Source organism: Octopus bimaculoides, chromosome 14 (assembly GCF_046866305.1).
Source record: "Octopus bimaculoides isolate indiv1 chromosome 14, ASM4686630v1, whole genome shotgun sequence".
Classification (NCBI taxonomy): domain Eukaryota; kingdom Metazoa; phylum Mollusca; class Cephalopoda; order Octopoda; family Octopodidae; genus Octopus; species Octopus bimaculoides.
Window position 1 is genome coordinate 17,903,593 of NC_142941.1, and position 21,965 is coordinate 17,925,557.

Here is a 21,965-nt window from a genome sequence, read left to right on the forward strand (position 1 = left end):
GTTCGCATAGTTGGGGCCCATTTTCGTTCCTATGGCCACTCCCGAGACCTGATATATATACACTATGAATATATATATATATATATATATATATATATATATATATATATACATACATACATACAGGGTATCCACAAAGTCTGGGTACATGGGGACTAACACATACTTTAAGAAATTATCATTTCTTATATTTAATTGTTTATGTTATGATTTTATTTACTTCCTGTACCCAGACTTTGTGGAGACTGATAGAATAAGTACTAGGCTTACAAGGAATAAGTCCTAGGGTTGATTTGCTCGACTAAAGGCGGTGCTCCAGCATGGCCATAATCGAAATCACTGAAACCAGTAAAAGAGTAATATATATATATATATATATATATATATATATATTTATATATATATTTATATAAGGGCATTACTATACATTAATGCCTCCATAATAAACACTGTGTTGGATGATTTGACAGAGGACTGGCAAACCAGATGGCAGCCAGTTATAACATTATAACTGTATGTATTCTTATATATATATATATATATATATGTATATGTATACATATGTTCTTATATATTTTGTATATATATTCCTCTATTTGTTTCAGTCATTTGACTGTGGCCATACTGGAGCACTGCCTTTTAGTCAAACAAATCGACCCCAGGACTTATTCTTTTGTAAGCCTAGTACTTATTCTATCAGACACTTTTGCCGAACCACTAAGTTACAGGGACGTAAACACACCAACATCGGTTGTCAAGCGATGGTGGGGAGACAGACACACACACACACATATATGTATATACGACGGGCTTCTTTTAGTTTCCGTCTACCAAATCCACTCACAAGGCTTTGGTCGGCTTGAGGCTACTCTAGAAGACACTTGCCCAAGGTACCACGCAGTGGGACTGAACCCAGAGCCATGTGGCTGGTAATCAAGCTACTTACTACACAGCCACTCATGTGCGTATATATATACATGCATATATGTGTGTGTGTGTGTATATATATATATTCTTATATATATACATTCTTATATATTATATATATGTGTGTGTGTGTATCTGTATAGATACATACAGACAGATGCCTACGTACCATCAGGTATTATGAGGTCTAGCATTTTGTACAACTTAGAGGATTATAGTTGTTTCTCCTCTTAGGGTAGGTGTAATACAAGGGATTATATATATACATATACATATATTTTTGATATGTGTAGTGATTGTGTGTTGTTTGTGGAGTCTAGGTTACCGTGACTTATCATGACCTCATTTTGAGGTAGATGTAAATGCGTGTGATGTGAAACAGTTATAATTCCAAATCTGTTGAGTTACTGGGTAGAAAACATTACTTAACCTTGCCTATGTTTAGAAATAGATAACTGGTCGATCTGCCTTGCTTTGGTCCAGTAGAGGATTTGACAGGCTACATTTTGAATTACACACATCTTTTATCTCTTTCAGTCATTAGACTGTGGCCATTCTTGGGTACCACCCTGAGGAATTTTAGTCAACCTAATCAACCCCATTAAGCTTGGTACTTACTCTATTGGTGTCTTTTACTGAAGCACTAAATTAACAGTGATGTAAACACACCAACACTGGTCATCAAGTGGTAGGACAGACACAAACGCACACGCATGCGTACACACACACACACAATGGGCTTCTTTCAGTGTCTGTCTACCAACTCCACTCAGGTTTTTGTTGGCCTGAGGCTATAGTAGAAGACACTTGCCCAAGGTGTCAAACAGTGAGACTGAACCAAGAACCATGTGGTTGGGAAGAAAACTTCTTAACACACAACCACTGACAAATGCTAAGAAAGCATCAAAATTCTACTGGTTGACTGAATTTTGTTAGTACCTATGGACATCACTAATGTATCATAGAGAACCAAACATTGAATGCCAGACTGAAAATCAGTCGAACTGATATAGAGTAACACTGGCCAAACAGCCAGTGATGTCACAAGAAGCTGGCTGGCTGTGTATAAATTAGCTATTATTGACAGAAGTAGCTTTTGTAACAAATATCAATTAGCACATCCAACCTAACTTGGATGCATTGTTTATAACACCGTATGCTGCAGTGATCATCCCCAAAAATCATTTTATGTAGATGACAAATGCTAAAAAGCATTAAAATTCTATCAGTTGACTAAATTTCATCAGCATTTGCAGGTGCCTTACTGTATCACATGATTTCACCATATTGTGGATCATCAGTAGTAGGAAGCCAAAATAAAGTATAATTTTGTTAATCCATTCCTAGTTATGCTATATTCATGTCTTTTCACATAGAACTATCCAATTTCTAACTCTTTACATTCCAATATCTCTTCTGAACACTATGATTTTGCTGTTTTCATTATGATAATCTCTGCATTTCTCATTATCTTAATTACTCTGTACAAATCAATCTCTTTCTTTACTTTCATACACACACACACACACACACACACACACACACATGCGCATGCGTGACCCGTCTCTTACTCTTCTTATTCTAGATGTCTATAATGAATACTTTTATAGTCTCTTTCATTGCCTAAATAGCTGTCTGCCATTTCACTTATATATTTTTATTGCTGATGAATGGATGCATTTGTTTTATGTTAAATGTTTTAATGTTTTAGTGTAGACTTATCCTATCACAATATCACAATGTCTCTGTGTATGATATATATATATATGTGTGTGTGTTGGGTAACTGGTTACTGGAACTATACAATATATTTAGCTAGTGTCCATCAAGCACATCCACACATTTTATTCTAGCTTGGAAGCTACATCAGAGACTCAAGGGTAAAGAGTTTCATCTTGCAATTCATTTCTCGTAGTTATCAGTGTTTGATAAGTGCATTTGCACAAAATCTCAGTCCTTCAGTCACTAATGTAAATTAGCAGGTATAGCAAAATAATATAAACATTCTATTTTATGTATTGAGTCCTATTTCTTCTGTTAGCATAAGCAATCTTATATATACTATATTATTTTATTTTATTGAAGCTGAAAAACTTCACAAGCTGTCTCTCAGAGTTTGTCAAAAATGATAAATAAGGGTCCCGCTATTACTTATTAAAAACAATCTACACAAATGATTTGTTTATAGTGATAAAATGTTTGTGCTGTACATCAGCTCACTCCTTCCATCTAATCAGCATTGCTTGTACAGATGCCTGGTGTACCACACATCAGATGTCAATGTCATTGCAGAGCAACGAGAAGTGAAGTATTAAGTTGTCTCATATGAAATGTTGCATTTGAAAAAGGAAACATTAAAATTGTCTTTAAGTTTTAGAATATTTATTTATTTAATCAAAATATGATCCTTGTTCATTTATGACCTTCATCCAACGTTCCTGTTAGGCATATATTCCATCTTCAAAGAATTTGTCATCTTTTACACTGATAAACTGTTTGAATGCTTCAATTACCTCTTCTTTATTTAAGAATGTTTTATTGTGTATAGCAAGCTCGACGAATTTAAATATGTGACAATCAGTAGGAGAGATATCAGGAGAATAAGGAGGATGTGCCAAAATTTCATAATTCTGGGTTTGCAACTTGTGGACCATAGCTTGAGAAGTGTGAGGCCATGCATTAGCATGAAGCAAAATTGGGCCATCTCTATTCTGGTTTGCTTCTTTTAATTTTTCATGCATAAAATCAATTTCCTGACAATAGGCTGTTGCTGTTATAGTTTTTCCTTGTTTTAACAATCAATAATGAATAACCCCCTTTGTTGACCACCATACAGTGACCATCAACTTTTTAGTGTGTTATGGTGGTTTTGGGTAGTGTTTTGGTGACCCTCCTGCATCTAACCACTGTCCTGTCCTCCTACTGTTATCATAAAGTATCCATTTCTCATCACATGTAATCAGTCAATACAAAAATAGTTCTCTTTCCAACCAAGAAATCAACATGGAACACGCTGTAAAGCATCTGTTTCTTTGAATCTCATTAAGTTGATGGGGGAACAAACCTATCCATCTTTTTGACTTTTCCAATTTCCTTCAAGTGTCAAGAAGCAGTTGTGGGAGATGTCTGGAGCTCTGATCCGATTTGTCGGACCGTTGTTCTCGGATTTTGTTTAACCAAAGCATTCAATTCATCATGCCGCATAACTAATTTTGGTCTCCATCTTGGTTCATTTTTAAGGCTTTCATGTCCTGAACGAAACCTTTGGAACCATCTCTGAACAGTTCTAATGTCAACAGGATTGTCACCAAAAACCTGTTTGATGTTTCGTAGAGCTTTGGTGGCAGAGTGACCCAACTTGTATTCGTACAAGAAAATCACTCAGTATTGTTCAGTTGTCAACATTGTCATGAGAGCTGTAGGTAGCAATTTTGAATAATAGCATTGTCTAGAAAGAAAAAGAGTTAAGAATAAAGCATATACATAGAAACACATTAAAAATCCATTTATAGATGACTCATAAGAAACCCATTTAAAATAGATTTCATGTGAGACAACCTAATAGTTTGTCAAGATCACAATGCATTACCTGGCCTGAGAACTGAAACCACAATCATGCAATCATGACTAAAACTAGTCACTAAGCCATGTGGCTTTACTATGTGTGTGTGTGTGTGTGTGCGTGTGCGTGCATGCAGATTTTTATGTTTTGCTATATGTGTGTATTTTCATGCATATAGTTGCATATCTAGACATGTTCCTATATATTTAAATGATAAACTTCTGCAAAGTTTTACAGATTTTTACAATTCCAGTGATGGATTGGATCTGTAGTCTTCGAATTAGCTTTCTTTTTTTCTGGTTTTGAGAAGCCTAATTTCTTAAGATTGGTATTTTGGCAGTGTATTACATATCCAAGGGCCCCAATAATTACAGGTATAAACCTGAACTTGTAATCTGGATAGAGTAACTGCAGATTTCTCTATAGTTCAGCATAAGTGTTCTCTTTTTCATTGATCTTCAGCTTTATGTATGTATGTATGTATGGATGGATGGATAGGCACTCAGAAATTCCAAGCGAGTATCCAGCGTGTTGGAAAACCACTGGAAGTGAGGTACTCCTCAACTTTTGTTAAAGCATGCCTCTTTGAGAAGGTCACTCTGATATAAAACTGGATATGCAGGGAATGGCATTTTTGGGTATCTCTTGCTTTCACTTGAGATCATGGAATCATGATGCTCCCACACTTTTGAGCTGCAACCCATGCTAACACTAAGATATCTTGCTTAGGGTTGTCTCTGGATCACGTCAATAGAGTGGAGAAGGACTAGGAGGTGTTGTGCAAGCCTTGTTGGACCTAAAATTTCGCACAGGCATTGCTTTGTCAGTTGATGGTCATATTCGTCTGAGTTGACATTTGACCAGAGAGAGAGGGGGAGGGGAGAGAGACACACATGCACTTCTACCATAGTACTGTGCAGTTGGATTGAATTTGAAATGATATGGTTGTGTGGTAAACTTTTTAGTCACATGGCCATGATTGTGCAATATTTTATAAAATATGCATACATTTCGTTTTTAATCTGAATTAATTTTGTTGTGTGATGAAAACTCAATAAAGTCCAAAATTTTTTTTTCCTCTGTGTATATCTGAGAAATGGACTATGTGACATAAATCTGTTTGAGTCCATTTAACTTTTATGTGATAAGGACCATGTATGCTACCTAATCAGATTGTATAAACATATATAGATATGAAAAATCAATCATCCAATGATGTCGGTATGATGATAGATGTATTATATAAAATTACATGAGACATTAAAGCAAATGTGTAAATTCTATATAGAAATATCTAAGACCTGCTCTAAAATAGTTTTTCAATGTAAACAAAGCCTATAGAGCAAACGTGAGTGTGCCAACTGAAGTATTGCTAGAAAATTAGCACAAAATTTTTTGAAGTTGAGCAAAATTTGCGTGTGTGTGTGTGTACATGTACATGATCTGGCAGAGTTTCTACAGCTGGATGCCCTTCCTAATGCTAACCACTCCGAGAGTGTAGTGGGTGCTTTTACGTGCCACCAGCACGAGGGCCAGTCTTCAGACTATATTTTCACTATATGGAAATACAAGTATTTTCAATGATTTACTGATTTACTTTATGAACATTTAAACTATCTCACTCTCTCTTCCCCTCCCTCTCCTTTAAAATTCATTTCATTTATTTCAACAATACTTAAACATCAATCCACTGAATAAACAATAGAATATTTGTTAATAAAAGTAGTGTCAGGGTTAAAAAGGAAGAATTATAGAAAGAAGCTCTTCTGTCTAGAAAGGAAAAGCTGGTTTGTTTAAACTTCAGGCATGTTTATCCGAATTTCGTGATGAAAGAAATGAAGAATTGCAAAAGTTTTAAAACTGTAAACAAAGAGGCTGGCGTCTTATATAGGTGAACTAATACCTGTGCAGCCTTTGAAAAGATGAGAACACAGATGCTTCTAAATCTATTTCATGACATGTGTATTGAGAAGAAAATTAAGTATTACTTTGCTATTCATTTAGCTATCTTAGGTGTTAGGTTGTCTTTTTTTTACAAATATTGTGAAATTGTAATGTACTTATACTTGTCAAGACATTGTACTGTTACAGATTAATCTGATGGCAGCAATGAAACTATCCATTTGCGTAATCTTATTTGACTTAGCAGTCCATTCACAACTGTTGTGGAGAGAATGTTTTGTTTTTTTTGTTTTTTGATCTGCCGTGAAATAATATACTTGCATTCTTGACTTTGCATTGATTTTTATCATATTCCTTTACTAGTTTCATCCATTGCACATTTGCCATGCTGGAGTACCACTTCATATGGTGAAAGGCAAAAGCTGGCTTGGATGGAAATAAATACTATAATATATTTTTGTTTGACACACCAATTCCACCACTCCTTAGCAATACACACACACTCACACACACACGCACATTATCATTATTGTATACTCTTATTTGTTTTTATAAATGTTATAAATGGGTGCCTACATTTCACTAGAATATGCATTTGCTGATGCTAATGTACTTGTTAGAAATAGTGAATGTATGTAGGATATACTAGATAAATCTTAATTATTTTTTACTTCATTTACTTGAAAAATTTAATCCTTTATAATATTCAAGGGATTTCTAGAGACATTGCAACCCAAGAAAATCTATCTTCCTCTTTCTAGATCAGGACAAGCGAAAATGCATGTCTTCCCCTTGGACTTTTTACTTAAAATGTATCAGCTCAAACCCTTGAGATGTGAAGCTTTACACGCTAACCATCTTAAGGTACATATGTACACACACACACACACACACCACATTTCTAGCATTATATTGTCTGCTGCATATCACTAGTCAATTTTGGGGGATCAGACCTGTACCACACAAGTTCCTAAGAGTAGCTAACTGGGTGTTTGTTTCTAGCAAAATTAATATAGCATGTTAGATAAAATTTTGTTTTTCATCAAGTATTTGTTGCAATATGATACAGGTATTTCATTAATTTTGAATGTAGGCAATTTCAGTAACAGTGCAGCTGCACTACTTCAGAGTGATTGTTCTGACTTCAAATACAATGCAATTGGATTTGTTCAGTCATTATTATTTGAGTAGCTTTTTCGAAATACCTAGCAGTCATTACTGGATATGTTATTGTCTTTATGACAGAGATCTAGAATATGTGTTCGATAGATACTATATTTTGCAGATTTCTAATGCAGAATTTCTCCTAATGTTTTGATATGCACAAAGTATAATCTCCCTTAATTATTTTGAAGAAGTATTATATTACCTACTACAGCATGAACTGCAATATTATAATCATATATAATCTTATCAAAGTTATTGTCATCAAAATTATTTTAAAATTATCTGCCTATTAGATAATCTTCTTTAGATTTTCATGGATCAGACCCAGCATCACTATAACTTGAACTATCACCTACAGCTATTGTTTCAGTAGAGGAGATGATAGCAAGATCAAAATAGCAGGAGCGCTAGCTATGGGGATGTGGCAAATGTATGGGAGTGGTGGTAGAACTGTATGCATAGGTGCTGGAAATGGAAGTAGTGGTATATTAAACTGGAAGTGGAGATAGTGTTGTAGGTCACACATATACATTAAATTAGGGAGGTAGGTAATTATAATCAATATGAATTAATATGTCTACAAGTTTCAAATTCATATTTCTCTGATGTTATTTTTATCTAAAAGACACCATTCAAAATTGCGTGTGCGCACACGGACACACAGAAAAAAGAAACACAAATGTACTGTTGTTTAACTTAGAATAGTGACTAGTATGCTGTCCACAAGTGAAATTTAAATAAAAGATATAATTGTGATACACTCTTAGAAGCTAACCCAAGCTTTCCTTTCTTAATGATTTTGATACCTAAACTATATTAAACTGTTATCTAGTAGAAATTGTTTAATTTTTAAAAATATTCTTTTACCTCTTTTTTTTTTGCATACAAATGTGTTCTCTAAACCACGAACATTTTCATGTACTGTAACTGGAGTTTTATTTTATTTTTTTCTGTCAGCTGGTTACTCACCACTCCTGTGATACAGATCTATTTTCATCTAGATGTAGAACAAGCAATTCTTTTATTGCTGTCTGATCTCATGGCCTGTTAAGGGTTTCAAATACTTAACACACTTCAGTCACCATACTTTTAATGTTGTCCATAATTTGTTTGTTAAATTGTAACAATTTCTCATATAAAACCCATACATACACATGACATACATACATCTGCCATATCCATAAAGTAATTATACTGTTTGTAACTAATAACTTTACTTCAGTATGAGTTGTAAAGTGAAATTCTAAACTACGTAAAAACTTTATCAAAACAACATTTTGGAGCTAAAATTTCTATGGGGAGCAAGCACAAAGACACACACACATATATAATGTGACAGGCTTCCATACTGTTTCCATCTACCAGATTCACCCATAAGGCATTGGTCTGCCCAGATGTATAGTAGAAGACACTTACCTAAGATGCCACTCAGTAGAACTAAATTTGAAACCAGGTGACTGCGGATTAAGCTTCTTAACCACACAACCAACAAGGATTCATCAATATACAACCAATAAAACTGTATTGGACTACTGGAAGTGCCAGGGTGATAATGGCTTCAATGAGATTTTTGGAGTTGAGTTGCTTTTAGTATGCAACTTACTCTCCTGTAATACTCCTTTCTTATTTTTTCCTACATAGTATCATGTTGTATACCATCTCCTTCGTTTATCCCCAGGTATTCATAGCTTTCTTGTGGGTCAAGCTCCTTGATTGTAGTGTTGGTATCTAATTTAATGGAAGCTGTCTTGAGCTTACCTCTTACAAAAGTTGATGTTGATGTTAGATTGGCTCATTCCATTATTATTATTATCATTATTAGCATGCTGGACGAAATGCTTAGCAGTATTTTGCCCGTTGCTATGTTCTTAATTCAAATTCCATCAAGGTCGACTTAGTATTTCATCCTTTCAGGGTTGACAAATTTAAGTACCAGTTAAGTACTGGGGTTGATGTAATTGACTCATCCCTTCCCACAAAATTGCTGCCCTTGTGGCAAATGTTGTTGTTGTCATTAAGTTAGTGAGATGGCAGAATTGTTAGTGCAACAGACAAACTGCTTAGCAGCTTTTACTCTGGCTTTACATTCTGAGTTCAAATGCTATCAAGGTCAACTTTGCCTTTCATCTTTTCAGGGTTGATAAAATTAGTGCCAGTCAAGCACTTGGGTTGATAGTATTAACTAACAAGCTACCCACTAAATTTCAGGTTTTGTGCTTGTATTAGAAAAAAAATTATTATTTTTGAGAGGAGAGAACCAGATTTAATCTTTCATAATGTTATTTTGATTAAGATTAAGACAAATATTTCCCTTACTGTTACCTTTAACCTTTTTAGCATTTAAACTGGCTATATCTGACTCAAATATTCTACCTGTCTTACATTCAAATTGGCCAGATGTGACCTTTCACATCTACCTTACAATGTCATTCTAAAAATAAACAATCGCATCATCAAAATTTTGAAGCTACAAGATAATGCACCGAGTAATTTAAAACATTGTGAATAAATGTTACATTTCATTGAGTATATGAATACTAAAAAGTTAAAACTATTGGTCATGATTTATAGCTAAAGCTTAAACTGTACTGTTGTTTTGATGTCGTGCTTTTTAAGTGGTGATGAAACAGTATAGGACTAACAAGTTATTGTTTATATTTTTACTCATTCGTTTTTGACAATTTTAAGAATTTATTTTTGACATTGTCTTTAACATCAATTTATATTTATTTATTTTAACTACTTCTATGTTTGGAAATTCTTTAAACTTTCTGTCACCACCTTGCTAGACCTATTGAAAAAAAAACATTTTACAGTTTATAAAAAATTTGTATTAAAGTTTTTAATCAGTTTTATGTAAGAACTTGGTGTTTATATCATTTCTAAGTTTAATTGGAATACATAAGTATTCATTAAACATATGGTCACACAAGGGTTAAAGCTTTCAACCTTTATATGTATGACAAATGAGTTATTCATTTTGACTGTAGATAACTTAGTAAGGCTGACTCTGTTTTCATCCCTCTAAATAGGTAATGGTAAAGTTACCTTCTTGAGTCATACTGACTCATAAGGGCCAGTTTCCTGGTTTCCATGGCATATATATACCTCACCTAGATGGGACGCCAGTCTGTCACAAGATTACTAATTTTTGCCAGCTGAGTGGACTGGAGCAATGTGAAATGAAGTGCTTTGCTCAAGAACACAAAGTGTTGCCTGGTCCAGGAATTGAAACCAGAATCTTACAATCATGAATCTAACACCCTAACCACTAAGCCACATACCTCCACATCCCTCTAGGCTTGGTAAATTTAAATTAAGTATCAGTAATATACTGAATTTGATGCAATTTATTACACCTTGTTAAAATAAAATCATTATTAAAATTGTATGTTGACACATTTATTTTTTTAATCATTACAGAGCTGTGTATGATGGCGATGATTTGGATAAGTTTATGGAAAGACTTGACAGTCGCATCAAGAATCATGACAAAGAAATTGAACGAATGTGTAACCACCACTACCAAGGTTTCATTGATTCTGTACGGGAACTATTACAAGTTAGCAATGATGCTGCAAAGCTCAAGGTAAGAAAAAGATGTTCCATAGGAAGACTTATCGTGTTGCCTAGCTTAAGATAACAGTCTCTATACACTGCAAGATAATAATTCAGCAGTGTTTGTTACAGATAAAGGCAGCATGGATCGTCTGTTACTCTCTCTCTATCTCTCCTATCCTTCCATTGGATCTCTCTCTCTCTCTCTCTTTCACTCTCTTTCACTCTCTCTCTCTCTCTCTCTCTCTCTCTCATAACTGATTAATAATATAACTGAAAACATAGAACTCAACTTTATATCAGACATTTCTTTTTTATATTCATTTCTCCTTACATTGCTTCAGTTGTATGGTTTTACAAATTCAAACATTCACTCAAATTGTTGTACAAAGTGGGTTCCCCCCCCACCTCTCCCATGTAAATATTATTTGCACTTAAACTGACTAAGACAGATAGCCTAATAGTTTTGGAAAAGAGCTCAGTTATCATTGTTATAGTATCTGATATATGCTGTATATATACCCAATATCATTATTTCTTCCATTAAATAGTAAAGTTTAACCCTTTTACTGCAGAAATCAGATATATCCACTCAAAATTACTTTACCCTTTGCTGCAGAAGGCAGTTTTACATACCAAACTATCTTTTATTGAGGAATGTCATGTTTGAAATTATTTTTTGTTGAGGTATGTTAAGTCTATTGAAGCAACATGACTCGCAGAAAATACCAATTCTATATTTTGGTAGATATTTAACATCATTAGTGGAATAACTGTGAAGTTTAATTTCACAGTTAAAGGGTTAATGTTTAAATAACAATTTTAATTGGCTTAAATGGTAAACATAGTAGATGCAGGCATGGCTGTGTGGTAAGAAGCTTGCTTCTCAACTGCATGGTTCCAGGTTCAGTCCTACTGTGTGGCACCTTGGGCAAGTGTCTTCTATTATAGCCTCAGGCTGACCAAAGCCTTGTGAATAAATTTCATAGGTGAAAACTAAAAGAAGCCTGTTGTATATATATATATATATATATATATATATATATATATATATATATATATATATATATATATATGTATATATATATATGTATGCGTGTTTTTCCCCTACCACTGTTTGACAACCAGTATTGGTATGTTTACATCCCCGTAACATAGCGGTTTGGCAAAAGAGACCAGTAGAATAAGTACCAGTCTTAAAAATTAAATCCTGGGGTCGATTCATTCAACTAAAAAATTCTCCAAGGTGATGCCCCGGCATGGCTACAGTCTAATGACTGAAACAAGTAAAAGATAAATGGTAAAAGATAGTCTGGATAAACCAAGTTAGTTACACGGTTTTTTTTAGACTGGTTGAGTGATTAACTTAATCTGGTTACACTGTATTCCTTGCATGGTTAAGCAGTAAACTTAGCCTGGTCACATGGTAAACCTAACCCAGTTATGCGGTAAATCTAACTAAGCCTGGTTAAATAGCAGTATTTACTAATAAACGAGTTGGCCAAATTGCTTGTAGCTTCATTGTCAAAATTTAGTGATTCCAGCAGTTAATTGCTATTAAAACTCTGAACTGTATACTTTCCAACACAAAATTTCCCTCACTAATTAGTTCTGGTGTTAGTCCAAATGTTGCTGTACTTAAAGAAGATCAACTGGTTGCGGCCATATTGTAGTTATTTATTTATTTTGTTCATTAAGAGCAATAAGGAAGTAAATGACTAGTAATGACATGTTGCCTTAATTTCTGACATTTCCTCTGTGTTTCTCATCTAAATACCAGTGTTCTTGCAAAAAACAAAAACAAAAAAAAAAACGAATATATAAAATTAAAAAAGCAACAACCTACAGCCCTCTCTCTCTCTCTCTCTCTCTCTCTCTTTCTCTCTCTCTCTTTCTCTCTCTCTCTCTCTCTTCCTTTCTCTCTCCCTCGGATATTTCTAGACAAGGTAGTGGAAGATGTTGCTGTCATTGTTTCTGTCGTTGTTATTGCTGCTGCCACTGTTCTGCTGCTTTTCTCGTGAATTTAATTGAAGGAAACCAAAAAAAAAAAAAAAAAAAAAAGAAAGCAAAACTGAATGAACTTAAAATCTTTTAATAAACCTCAGTGCAAAAGTATTGTCGAGAAAGTTGCTGGGTGTATATTTTGCAGGGTATCGAAAGAGGAAAGAGATAGATGGCTTATGCTGGTATGGACATTTTAACGGGAATAGATGAAGCATGCTGATGGGAGGAAGGGAGAGAACTAAATACTGTATGAGTAAAGGTGCTATGGCAATGTAAACATAAACACTAGAAAGATAGATTGATAAAGATTTGAGATGAGGTAATTCAATCATGTCTCCACCCAGGAACGTAAGATAAAGGGGTATGAGGAAAACTTCTATTGCACATCATCACCCACGCATTATCATGATGAGTGAACAGATTGATGTGAACTGAGTAGCACACCTTTAGTCAGTCCCCTTGTGTGGCACCTTGAGCAAGTGTCTTCTATTAAAGTCTCAGGCTGGCTAAAGCCTTGCGAGTAGATTTCGTAGATGGAAACTGAAAGAAGCCTGTCGTGTGTGTGTGTGTGTCTGTCTGTCTGTCTGGATGGATGGATGGATGGGTCGGTCGGTTGGTCGGTCAATCAATCGATCGATCATTGCTTGACAACCAGTACTGGTGTGTTTACATTTCTGTACCTTAGCAGTTTGGCAAAAGAGACCAATAGAATAAGTACTAGACTTAAAAAATAAGTCCTGGTAGAAATAGCAGCCAAATCTCCCTCAAATTACACCCTACCATCAGGTAAGGACTCATTGAATTATATAGTTCTAAAAATATTTTAATTACATATGAAAGATAAGATAACCACTGCTGGAATGCTTTTACATACATAGGTCCTCTCAGTCAGATGTGACTTGGGTCTAAACAATAACATTAGTCTGTATAATGACTTCTTCATCACCCCAACATCGAAGGAGTCTTTACACAGTCACTCAGCTCATTTTAATTAGCAACTAAATCTATGAATATTTCGTTTTTGGATTTGGTTTGCAAGATTTTTTATGTGATTTTGTGTGTTGAAGCCTATTCTGTTGTGTCTGGGGCGAGTCATTTTCTTAATGTGCCTTAAAATTTAACACACTCACCGGTAAAATTTTACCGGTGAGTGTGTTAAATTTTAAGGCACAATAAGAAAATGACTCACCCCAGAAACAACAAAATCTATGAATGTTATACTACTATATCTTAAAATTTGATTCATATACTGAATAAAGTAGACCTGAATATGATATAATGGAAAAGAAAACAGGCCAATCATAACTTGAATGCTGGTCTGATGATGTGATTTCAGCTCACAAAACTGTCCTCTGATTAATTATCAATATTAGTAAAGTTCAGTGGCTTTGCTTTTTGCTATCTATCATTGTGTCAATTCCATCAGTCTCAGAGGGCTTCAAAGATCATGGACACAGCTCCTTCTGCCACATATCCTCACCCTTCCAATTTCCCTGTTTTCTCAACCATCTCACTAACCTAATTCTTCTGTATATCGATTTCATTTAGCTTGCCACAGAACATTTTTTATTTCTCTATAGTTCAATATATCATTGGTACATAGAAAGACGAACAGCAAAGCTAATCCAGACAAGAATTGTACTCAGAACATAATGGATGGAAAAATATTACAAGTGTCTTTGACTTTAGTCATTTGTCCTGTGACCTCAGTTTTTAATCATGTCTAAGTATCTAACTTCGAGTCTTCCTTTGTGAATTATGTTTTGGTCAACCATGAAAAGTCACAGAAACAACAACAAATAAAACCATCTTACTCCTCCAAAATGTGAAGGTGTAACTTGGTGTGTTTGTTTTCTTGAAATATATTTTATCTGCATGTTGGTGATTTTGAATGAGGCTGGGTTGTTTAGTCTTCAATGCAGAAACTATATAACCTTATCTAGACGTGGATAAATGGCTGAAGTCATCTTTGCCTTCACCAACATCACCACCATTACCATTTCAGTGCCATGTCTCTCTGCTGCTGTTGTTGTTTAGACTAGTGGTTCTCAACTGAAGTCCATATGACCCTTGGGGGTCCATATAAGATTAAGCTGTTAAAAATTATGTGCAATGAATCAGTTATACTTCTACAATACACAAAATATTCTTTTACTTGTTTCACTCATTTGACTGCGGCCATGCTGGAGCACCGCCATTAGTCGAGAAAATCGACCCCAGGACTTATTCTTTGGATGCCTAGTACTTATTCTATCGGTCACTTTTGCCGAACTGCTAAGTTACAGGGATGTAAACACACCACCATTGGTTGTCAAGCGATGTTGGGGGGACAAACCCAAACACATACACACACACACACACACATATATATATATATATATATATATATATATATATATATATATATACTTCAGGCTTCTTTCAGTTTCCGTCTACCAAATCCACTCACAAGGCTTTGGTCGGCCCAAGGCTATAGTAGAAGACATTTGCCCAAGGTGCCACACAGTGGGAATGAACCCGGAACCATGTGGTTGGTAAGCAAGCTACTTACCGCACAGCCACTCCTGCGCCTTTACACAATTCTTAATATTTCATTATAAAAATATGAGATTTTTTAAAACTTCAAGTCAATATGGGGATCCAGTAGAATAAAATAAGAATCAAAGGATCCCACAGGCAACAAATTGTTGAGAACCAATGGTTTAGACCCAAGTCAGATCTGACTGAATGGACTCGTGTATGTAAAGGCATTCCAGCTATGATTATCTCATCTTTTATATGCAGCCAGGGACTGTAGAATTCTATGAATCCTTATTTGATGGTAGGGTGTAATTTGAGGAAGATTTGGTTGCTATTTTTCTACAAGGTTCTACAAGGTTAAAACTGACTAAAGGTATGCTACTTGGTTCACATCAATCTGTTCACCCATGGTGAACAGATTGAGAAAAAAAGAGAATAAGTATGAATGGTGTTAGTACAAAGGAGATTTGTAGTGGGTGTTTGAAGGTTGTTGATAAAATGACAGAATTTAGGAGAATTAATCAACCTTGAGTTACACCTGAGCCAGTAATACCTAACACCTTAAAATTTTTGTCAACCTTACCATTAATATCATGGTATGTTACCTGAAGAGCCTTGTTAAATTTAGACACATTTTCAACAAAAGGAAATTCTCAATGCTGTTTGTATTTTGTCCCAAGTTTATATAGCATCAAGCTATAAAATTCAGGATTGTCTCTTGCATGAATTTACTTCTAATAACAGTAAGTGTAGTTTCCATGTTATCCCGTGAATAAAAAGTATGGGGTGGGCATAGCCATGACTCAATGTTTCCATGAAAGTTGAAAGGGAGCTATGTTTATGAATCCCTCGTATAACTCGCAACATCAGATAGAGAGTGAGAGAAAGTGTGAGAGTGATTGCATGAGTATGTTTGTTGGGGTAAAAATTCATTGCTAGTTGTACAGCTTGCAGTAGGGCGGAGGGGTGATGATGACACATACACCTTAATATACTAACACAGTGTGAGTCACATGAGATTGCAGGCATGTTGATTAGTCAGTGGGATGCGGAATAAAAATTCTATCAGATCCTGGTACTGTTAGGACTGCTAATCTTCCACCATCATCATTTAACATCTATTTTTATATGCTTGCATGATCATATGGAATTTGTTGAGGCAAATTTTCTACACCTGGATACTCTTCCTATCTCTAACCCCTACCTGTTTCCAAGCAAGGTAGTATTTCCCAAGGCCTGGCAGCATGTTTTTCATGGAAAACAGGGAATGGATAACATTGCTCTTTTGATTGTGATGCTTGTTTACTATCATTATGTGACGTCAAGACAAGAGCACACGCAAACACTAACACCCACCCACCTACACACACACACACACACACACACACACACATACGACAGGCTTCTTTCCATTTCTGTCTACTAAATCCACTCACATGGCTTTGGTCAGCCTGAGACTGCATTAGAAGATACATACCCAAGGTGCTGCACAATGGGACTGAACCTAAGACCACATCATTGGAAACCAAGTTTCTTAACCACATAGCCATGTCTTATGGATGTTATTCAATGAAATCAACATTTTAGCTTGAAATGATTATAAAGTATGGTATTTGCAGACTGGCATACTTCAGTAAAATTTGAAATAGAAATTTTTGATTTGCTGGTAGTGCTTATTTTCCTTCTCAATTTTGTGTTATTGATGCAAATTTAAGTATTTCTTGATGTTTTCAAATGACATTGTTAATACATATATGACTTTTCAAAGTGCTTCCCAGCTTAACATTGCTTAACTTTGATAACAGAAACCAGTATTTCTAGTGCCAATTGGACATGTATTAGTTAACCCATGTTAATCTTTTCAAGAGCACAGCTGCTAGATGTAATAACTCAAGTTCTCTAGCAGCAAGTCCTGTTGTTAATGTGCTACTCTTCTCTGTAATGTATTTTATCTGGTTGGAGATGGAAATATTATTCCATATAACCAACTGTAAGCCTAATGGTTACTAAAAATAATCCTACACTATTGCTCAACGTGCTAGAAGTGGTATCCAAATAATGTAGTTTAAGTTACCCCAAAACAGACAAGTTGATTATGACTGAAATATCTTTGGTTATCAATTTGCCTATTCAGGGAAGATCTTAGGGCTAGACAACAACAACAACAACAAGATATAACTAATCTAAATTGTAATCCTATTATCAGTGAGTTCACTTCTTTCGAATTTTCCTTGAAGGACTTCCATACCGTTATAACCAATCTGCTTGACACTCAAGATGCTGATATGATATTTTAATGCTTTCCTCCATTACTCTGTCAGAGTAAATAACCCTTGATGAGATTGAAGCCATCAAATCAGGGGACTTGAACTCATTATTGGCAGGTCCTAATTCCATTACTCTTACCACTGCACCAATGCAGATGCCCAGTTGAATAATAGCATGTGGTATTAGTGATGGCTGATGTTTACATTGCCATGGTGGCTCTTCTTAGCAAGCATCCATGCTGCAGACACCATAGCAAGAACGCTTTCAGGAGTGATTGAGAGGGGGAGAGAGACAGACAGACAGAGACAGAGAGAAAGAGATCAATAGTGAGCTGACTGGCTGACAAGTTCTGTGACCTTGTTTACACTGACAGAAGTTCCTGGTGTTGCTACGGCTACTTTGCAGCATTTGCTGTTGTTTAAAGATATATACGTTTGATATGCATTGACAGACACCTCCGTTGAGTGTGATTCTATATCACCTGGTATATATATATATATATATATATATATATATATATACATATATATATAAGTGTTTGTCTATGTATTAGAGAGAGAGAGAGAGAGAGCTGCAGGCATGGCTAGGTGGTCAAAAAGTTAACTTTGCAACCACGTGATTTCAGGTTCAATCTCACTGCACAGCACCTTGAGCATATGTCTTCTACTATAATACCTGGCTGATCTAAACCTTGTGAGTTTAGTAGACAGAAACTGCAAGAAGCCTGTCATGTCTGATGTTTATGTGTGTGTGTGTGTGTGTGTTACTGTTCCTTGCTTTGACTTTATGTGATAGTTGTAAATGAATGTCACCATCATGTAAGTGGGGAAATATTGCCTTATTTGGAAACAGGTGAGGGTCAGTGAACAGAAGTGCATTCAGCCATAGAAAATCTACCTCACCAAACTATACAACCCATGTGAGCCTGTAAAATTGAAAGTGAAAACAATACTGATCATGATTATGATGTATATAAGTAAAATATCTAATGTCTGTCTTGAACCTACAGGCCCATTAGACTGGACCTTTTCTTGGTTTCAGTGGCATATAAGTGACTGAGAGTACCAGACTCACTCTGAATAAGATGCCAGACTGTTGCTGGGTAACTCCCTTACCTCTTTATCACTTGCACTCATTTTCAGCTAAGTTGACTGAAATAACATGAAATGAAGTGCTTCGAGAATCAAACCCACAACCTTACGATCTCAGCCCAACACCTCAACCACTGTGCCACCCATGTGCACATAGACACGCTTACTCACCTTATGATTTGTCTTGTGTATGCTAGTTATAATCAGTGTGGTGGCATCTTCTGAATACACTGTCTCCCTTCTGAACCAGTACCATTAGCTAGCCACCTTTATCCACTATTCCTAGGAGCAGTGTGGAAGTGGCATCCTCTGGCACCTTCTCCATAAGTTTCTATCAGAAGCAATCATCATTACTCTTTCCAGCTGCATTCCCAACTGCAACCAACTGAGACTAGGGATATTATCCCACCATCCCTCTTATGGTCCCTTCCTGTGACATTCTAATCACATGCCCATAATACCAGAGCTGTGACTTCTCAATGCAAAGAATTAACATCTCAACCTGCAGAGAGTCCCTGATCTTTGAGCTACACACTATGTTGAGCAACATCAAATTCAACCAGCCACCACTCTCAGTAACATAAATATACTATGAACTAAATAGGGAGTTTTTCATGTCATTTTATCTGCTAGAAATAGTAGGCAAATCTCCCTCAGATTACACATTGCTGTCTTAATAATAGAAAATTATACATTACATAATGTAGTCATACATACCTCTGACAAATGAAATGATCACAGCTTTTGATTAGAGATCTACACACTGAAAATTGACCTAGGGTTATGGGTAAACTACAACTAACACACACACACACACACACACACACACACACACACACACACACACACACACACACACTAGGTGTTAAACCACCAACAGCATTCATAGCACACCTACCTTTGCTGAAAAGTTCCTGGCTTTAAGGGCATTGTGAAAGGTTGGGGGCCCAACCTTCCAAGTTTTTTTACAGGGCTTAGAAAAACTGAAGGACCACTGCAATGAGTGAGCGAATCTGAGAAGGGAATATGTTGAATAAAATCATAATTAACTGATCCTCCTGTATTTTCTTTTACCCAAAGCCACTCTGGTGGACAGAAGTATGACATATCAAGGAACAGTTATTCTGTTGGTCACACCTGGCTGATCAGCTGACTCTCTGTGTGCCATTGTTCTGCCCTAAACATAGCAGAGTAACCCTTTCGCATTTAAACTGGCTATTGCTGGCCAAAATATTCTGCTTGTTTTATGTTCAAACTAGCCTGCTATGGCCTCTCATACCTTACCTTACAATGAAATTCTAAAACTAAACAACCATATCACCAAAATCTCAAAGCTATGAGATAATGCATGATTAATCCAAAACAATGTGAATAAATAAACATTACAATTGACAGACTAATCTTCATGCTAAAAGGGTTAAGGCTATACACAACAACAAAGATGGAAATGAATTCTCAGAAGCTTCATTGTTAGTTCCAACCCTAAAGTATGTTTCAGAGTTGAAGGTCTTAAGTAGTCAGTTACTTTTTATGAGTCTGAATTTACCCTCCCACAATGCTGCTTACAATTAGCTAATCAGAATTCAGTATGTTCTCTACCATATGCTAGATAGACTAAGCTGACACTCTTCTGTATATAATTTACTCACCTTTTAATCAACTTTCATATCAATCACTCTATGATTACAGGTTTGAGACATTAATCCTTAATTAATAGGCTATGAAACTTGATAATGCTATTACTGACATGTAGCTCCAGACCCGTCATTAAATAAGCACCACTTGATTTTTACCATTATAATTACATGTGTGTGTGTGTGGGTGTGAGTGTATGTATATATATATATATATGTGTGTGTATATATATGTGTGTGTGTGTGTGTATATATATATATGTATATATGTATATATATGCATATATATATATATATATATATATATATATATATATATATATATATGAGTAAAAATAAATACAAAAAAAAGGAGTTTTGTATGATCGTGTATAGAGGAATATATTATTTTATTTAAAAGAGTTCCAACTCTGTCTGTTTTTTATGTTTTTTATTTATATTCTTGTAAAATTTATGTGGGATATAGAATATGGAATATATAATATAAAAAAAGATGGATGGTACAATGAAATGAAGTATTGAATGTCTTATTGAATATATGAAATATGTCTTATTGAATATATGAAATATTGAGTGTTCAATATAAAGGATTAAATATATAAAGGCGAATACGTATTTTCTATACCTTGTGGTATTTCATAGGTGAATACGTATTTTCTATACCTTGTGGTATTTCATCATGCCCGGTATGACAGACTGTTACAGTCTGTCATACCGGCCATGATGAAATACCACAAGGTATAGAAAATATGTATTCGCCTTTATATATTTAATCCTTTATATTGAACACTCAATATTCATATATTCAATAAGACATTCAATACTTCATTTCATTGTACCATCCATCTTTTTTTATATTATATATTATATATTCCATATTCTATATCCCACATAAATTTTACAAGAATATAAATAAAAAACATCAAAAACAGACACCAGTTGGAACTCTTTTAAATAAAATTATATATATATATATATATATATATATATATATATATATATATATATATATATATATATATATATATATATATATATATATATATATGCATATATATATATATATATGCATATATATATATATATATGCATATATATATATATATATATGCATATATATATATATATATGCATATATATATATATATATATGCATATATATATATATATATATATATATGCATATATATATATATATATGCATATATATATATATATATATGCATATATATATATATATATGCATATATATATATATATATATGCATATATATATATATATATGCATATATATATATATATATATATGCATATATATATATATATATATGT

General features: G+C 34.6%; 1 protein-coding gene across 3 annotated transcripts in view; it reads left to right on the forward strand.

Annotated features, from left to right (window-relative positions):
- The window catches only part of LOC106883631 (exocyst complex component 6B), a 125,674-nt gene that overhangs the window by 46,631 nt on the left and 57,078 nt on the right, over positions 1 to 21,965 (forward strand). For all 3 annotated transcript variants that reach the window (XM_052972708.2, XM_052972707.2, XM_052972710.2), the window contains exon 2: positions 10,982 to 11,147. In XM_052972708.2, coding sequence (XP_052828668.1) covers positions 10,982 to 11,147 — 166 coding nt within the window. The remainder of the gene's footprint in view (positions 1 to 10,981; positions 11,148 to 21,965) is intronic.